At 41.6% G+C, this 5,686-nt stretch overlaps 1 protein-coding gene across 1 annotated transcript in view; it reads right to left on the bottom strand.

Annotated features, from left to right (window-relative positions):
* The window catches only part of g3bp1 (GTPase activating protein (SH3 domain) binding protein 1), a 10,734-nt gene that overhangs the window by 3,701 nt on the left and 1,347 nt on the right, over window positions 1–5,686 (bottom strand). The window contains exons 2-8 of the mRNA XM_046031161.1: window positions 3,569–3,685; window positions 3,310–3,391; window positions 2,440–2,613; window positions 2,207–2,297; window positions 1,535–1,628; window positions 977–1,223; window positions 617–721 (exon numbers count right to left, since the gene is read on the bottom strand). Coding sequence (XP_045887117.1) covers window positions 617–721; window positions 977–1,223; window positions 1,535–1,628; window positions 2,207–2,297; window positions 2,440–2,613; window positions 3,310–3,391; window positions 3,569–3,663 — 888 coding nt within the window. The 5' untranslated portion in view covers window positions 3,664–3,685. The remainder of the gene's footprint in view (window positions 1–616; window positions 722–976; window positions 1,224–1,534; window positions 1,629–2,206; window positions 2,298–2,439; window positions 2,614–3,309; window positions 3,392–3,568; window positions 3,686–5,686) is intronic.

Below are 5,686 nucleotides of genomic sequence, written 5' to 3'. Positions count from 1 at the left end.
CTGGTCTGGGTCCTCTGTGTACCGGAGGAGGACCTCCAGGCCTCTGTTCCCTCGGTCTCTGGTCTCTCTGTGGTCTCTGTGTTGTTGTCTGGGACTCTGGCTTCACCTCCACTCTGGGCTGAAAGAGTCAACACCACACACACTTTTGTAAGAGAAAGAAAAGAGCAGGTTTTCTGCTTTAAGGGTTTACAACTTAAACAACTTCGATCATCATCAAGGTCCAGCCAACAGGGATGTTTCTGTCCCATCTGCTGCCGTCATCTCTACACCACATTACTGTGGTTTCTAAAAAAGGACTCAACGCATCCATCTGTTTTGATCTTTATATACTGAAACCGAAAAACCATACAATTGCTTTAAAGCGTGTGCTGAATAATATAAATTCAAACTTGTTCTTGCATTTTGTCAGTTCAACTTTAGAAATTAGGTCGTAGCTGATTTACCTTTCAAATGTGGCTTGGAGATAATTTAAAAATCACATTGTGATTATAAAATTAAAACGGATTAATTTATTACAACTTTCATTTAGTATCTTATGTCAACATACTGACCATCTAGTAAATAAGCCTTATATGAAATATTCCAATACACCAAAACCAGGTGTAGGTTAACCTACCGGTGCTGTGGGAGTGACTTTGACTACGTGTGGGGAGATTCCTGAGACTGGGACTGCCCCACTGGGAGGGAGGTTCTTACTGGTGACTGACGCCCAGGAGAACGGCTGTGGGACATAACAGGAGACATTTAGGCCTGATGGACCGTGAAAAACAATACACGTGTGCCTCATTTCAGCTAATTCATCTGTGCAGCGAGTACAAGATGAATCTGAAGAGATGAATACATTACGGAAATAGGCGATACCTGCACTTCCATTTTCACCTGTTAATCTGCCTTTGCAAGACTACCTTTGCTAAAAAAAAAAAAAAAAAAAAAAAAAAGGAGCATAAATTTCACTCTGGTAGGCGTTCAGACTTACGCGGTTTTCTTCTGGAGCAGCAGGGGCGGCTTCAGCGGGCACAGCGGCAGGTTCTGCGGTCGGTGGAGCAGCGGTGGGGCTTTTCTCCGTCTGGTCGTTGGCCGCGTGTGCGTCTGTTTGTGTCTCCAGCATCGACTCCGACTTCAGCTCCACAACTGCGGCCTCAGACTCCTTCTCGACCTCCAGCTCTGGTTCTGGACTCTCTGCGGCCGCTTCCTCCTCATCACCAGGAACCGTTGGCTCTGAACTACAAGCGACAAGTACGAGACAGTTACAAGTCTGTTGCTGTCGAGTTGCGACTGCACTTTTAAACATAGGCTGTCAGATATTCACTCTTTTGACCTAGGAAGTAGCACTTTTTACATGCTGGAGTCTCATTAGATGTCTGTTTTGGGAAGGAAGGGGAGAAATAAAAACAATAAAGAGGAAGAATTTAAAAAGGTTTAAATGATTTACATACATCAGAGCGTGTATTTTTTGTAAGTTGGACAATGTGAATATTACATGAAGCCCTATAAGGCAGTTAAAGCTTTGTGAACATAAGTCCGTGATGCATACCAGACTGCCGGGTCGTAGAAGGGAGCAGACTCCTCCTGAGCCATGTCAGGAGAGGGGACCCTCTCCTCGATCTCTTCAACCTCATCGTCAGACTCTGAAAGCACACAGACAAAAACATGCTCAGGACAACAAAACATCACATCTACCTCCTGAAGCTCTTACTGGAATAAAAACAAATGTACAAGTCAATCTAAGTTCCATTAAAATTATACTAAATTTTACCATTTAATTAATGCTCAATTTTAAGTTAGGTGTAATCTTAAATATAAGACGAGACTGACTGGGTCATTTAGTTTTTCTACAACAGACAATGGAATATTTGTCTTAATAAAGATAGGCGATTGATCTTCACCTTCAAAATTCCCAGACATCAAACATTTTAGGTCTCTTTAACTCGTTCATCTGCTTCAACCGTCAGAAATAAAAAGACAGCAGTTCAAAGAAACACTATCCTGAATTATGATGCTACAGTGCCGATACAACTTGTGCAATTGCTAAAGAATGAATGAGGAACTCATCTCTGACTTCATTTATCTTCAGCCAAATAATACCAACATCAGAAAGATCTATAAAGAAGATGAAAAGGCAGCCAGGAGAGAAACAGAAAAGTGAAACCCGGTGACGCATGAACAATTTTAATCACAATTTTAAACAAGATGGACGTTCCCTCACCCTCTGGAGGCTCAGAATCGGAGTCGTTAAACACCTCGTCTTGGTAACGGAACACGTCATTGTGGACGTAGAATTTGTTTGCAACGGTACCCTGGAGGAAAGCGAAAGAAATCAAAAACACTTTTTACGCAGTATAACAACTTCTCCTGCAAGAAAACACCAAAACATATTGATCAAGCCTTCACACCTGCATGAGAAATCTGTCTCAAGTTTAACAGAAGTGAGCTACAAACCTCGGGTGCCAGCACAAACGTCTGCATGAATTTCCTCATGGGCTGCATGTTGTTGGACAGCTCGCCCATCACCTGCACCACAACGCCCTCGTTCAGGGTGGCGTGGGCGTCCACGTGCCTGATCTTGGTGTGACAATCACGGAAACTCAGAGCCATCACCCTCTTGTGGATCTCCTGTTAAAAAAAAAAAGGGATGGGTGGAGGCTGAATAAAAAGGATACACAACCAGGACAGAAGTCCACCTTAAAACTCAAAGAAAAGGCTGAGACTGGCGCAGCAGTCCAGACTGTGGGTGGGTGATATTACAGGTGTATTTGCAATATAAGATTGTTTCTTCAGCTGGCTCCTTCTGTGGCTCTGAGATCTAACTGTCTGGTGTTTGCCAACCAGTCTTGCTTGTGTGTCGAGTTCTGCCCTCCTTAAACATCCTCCCGCATAGTGTTTTTGGGTTTCCTGACGAGTAATCTCTGCCATGTAAATGTGCTACCATGTCACCTGACCTGAATCAGGCCTGAATGTGGCCGCTGTGTGATGAAATTTGCATTTAGGAAAAGAAGTTGAGGAGACTGAATAAACGCTCCAATGTTTTAAAGAATCTACTTCAAAAACAATTAGCAAAAGCACAGCATATGCAAAAAAAAAAAAGAACAAAAGTCCAAGTTAATGTTAAGCGTTTAATGTTCTGTGATGTTCTGTAATGTTAAGACCCTGCCTTAACGGTCCTTTTTGGACAAAACAGCTCTAGCAAGCAACCTTCCTTTCACGCTCTGTAGTTGTTTTCCCCCCTGTGTTGGTACGTGGGAGTTAAGAGTGGTGCTGCCACTCTATGGAAATTACATTTTTAGGAGCTGCTGGATGAAGCCTACTTACAGATTGTCCATAAACAGCCTCTACCGGTTTGCCATTGTTGTCCAGGCCGCCGTGCACATACGAGGAGTTCTTCCCATAAAACCTGAGCAGAAAGACAAAAAGGTTCATTTGTTCCACAGAAGACCATTCAAACACGCAGAGTATGTATGCACCTGAGACAGCATTTGGCTTTCATCCGCAGAAATACATCTAATTCACACCTGGTTTCAGCCAAGTCTGACCAATAGTCACATGACAGAAATAGAGAGGATGGTCGTACCTGTGCAGGTAGTCGGGGGCCTGGTTCAGCAGTGTGTAATACTGTCGGACAAACTCTCGCCCGACCAGCTGGGCACTTGGCTTCTCCATCACCATTTCTTTGGTCAACTGGAAATCTCTGCAGTGAGGAAGGGAAGGGGTTGATAAGTCACTGTCCTCATTAACACACTGAAGTGTTACATCTCTGGTTCGCTGCAAGTTTTGAGACCAAATTATACTCTATCCCCGCATATTTCCAAAGTCATTATTCGGAAAAAGAGACCTGCAATGATTGGTCAAATAATCAATTAGACTGACAGAAAATAATCTGCAACAATTTTAATAACTGATTCAAGTCTTTGAACAGTTGGCCAGACAAACAGATGTCACAATGGACTAACTGTGAAATAATTCTGATATTTTAAAGATACAATTTTCTTTTATGGAAGGTAAATTGGCAAATGAATCAATGATGAAAATAATCCTTAGCTGATCGTTTCCAGCTTCTCCAATGAGAACATTTGCTGATTTATTCCCTTTAATGTCACTGCAACATCTTTGAGGGTATTGTTGGTTTGACAAGAGTAGTCATCTGTAGATTGGCAAATTGGCATTTTCACTATTCTGACATTTTAAAAGACCAAAAGATTAATTGTTTAAAAAAAAAAAAAAAAAACAGACTGACAAACTGAGTGAAAATATTCAATCCTAAAAAATGAACGTTTTAAAAATACGTTTTTAATTCATACGTGTACAGTAACTTTAGATTTTTCCAGCATTACTTTGATGTGATCAAGTGAATCACAGGATGCTATGACAACTGTTGTGGTAACGAGCTGCATAACAGCCAATCTTTGTTGCCGTGTACAATACTTTGCAGAAACACTGCCCCCTAATATCACACATTCATCAGTTTGCATTCTAGAGAAGCCATAACACTTCTGAGAATATGATGAATCATCCCACTGTCCTGATTGGAGAGGAGTCGGATCCAATCCCACGAACAGACTGAAGTGTAAATCACGTTAGGTATACACGGCCTGTGATTTTACATCAGCACACAATATCTGACGCTTGTCACGTAATAGGCTCAAATTTAATAAGTTTTTTTCTGGACTGTGTTGAAATGGAAACGGCATAAAGTGTGTTTGATCTGCAAGACTGACTGATCCCGACGAGCTTCTACTGCCCCATCTGGGTGCACCGACATGAAAAAAGCCCGCCCAGGGCATGAAAAAAACAAAAACAAACATTCACTGTTTGTTTTCATACAGAGCGGATGAAACATTTAAAAAAAAAAAAAAAGAAGCTGCACAGTCATTGCACTCAAATGCTACTTCAGAAGCATTTTCTTCTCCACAAATGAGCCTAATGCACATTTAGAAAGCAAACGCCATCCTTTTTTATTGGAGGAGGACATGAACTCAAGTACTGGACAGTGGCTTTTTGTATAGGTTGGGTACCGGAAATTCAGGAGGACAATTTTATTTTGGTTAACACATCAACTCCAACTGATATTAAGTCAAATTCTGGCTTAAGGTGATATTTATTTTCATTTCAATACAGTATGCAATTTCAGTATGATCAAAGAAGAGGTAATCAATAACAAAGAACGTTGTGTTTCAGATTAAAGGTGGCATGTTATGTAGTCTCAGCCAGTGACGTTTCTGTTCAACTGAAACTGGTGCCTGTCTGGAAGGCAGGAACACAATAAAGAATATGACAGGTGATAATCTATGTTTGTTACCATTAATCCACTAAGTGACCAAAACCAACAGCCTGTCTGTGGCACTCGAACCCAAGACTACTGGGTCCCTAGTGAGGAAACACACAGGCCGCAAATATATAATTTCATTTTTCTAAAAAAAAGCTCAGTGAGGTAAAGTGAAACCGGCGCAAATGTGCTTTTGATGAGGACGACTCACAGCCACAGATTTAGTGCTCTAGTGAGCATTTCCGGCTGTAAGACGGTGCATGTAGGAAATGAACTACAGTGTTGTGTGTGTGTCTACAGTTTTGTGTGGATAAATTATGAGTTTTTAATCGAATAAACATAAATGAAGGTCTATGATACACAGTACATGAGACATGAGATTTTGGGGGGGGGGGGGGGACAGGATAGCACAAAAAACGTGCCGTT

The sequence above is a fragment of the Micropterus dolomieu genome, linkage group LG19 (assembly GCF_021292245.1).
Source record: "Micropterus dolomieu isolate WLL.071019.BEF.003 ecotype Adirondacks linkage group LG19, ASM2129224v1, whole genome shotgun sequence".
NCBI lineage: Eukaryota > Metazoa > Chordata > Actinopteri > Centrarchiformes > Centrarchidae > Micropterus > Micropterus dolomieu.
This window is presented reverse-complemented; position numbering and strand designations above follow the sequence as displayed.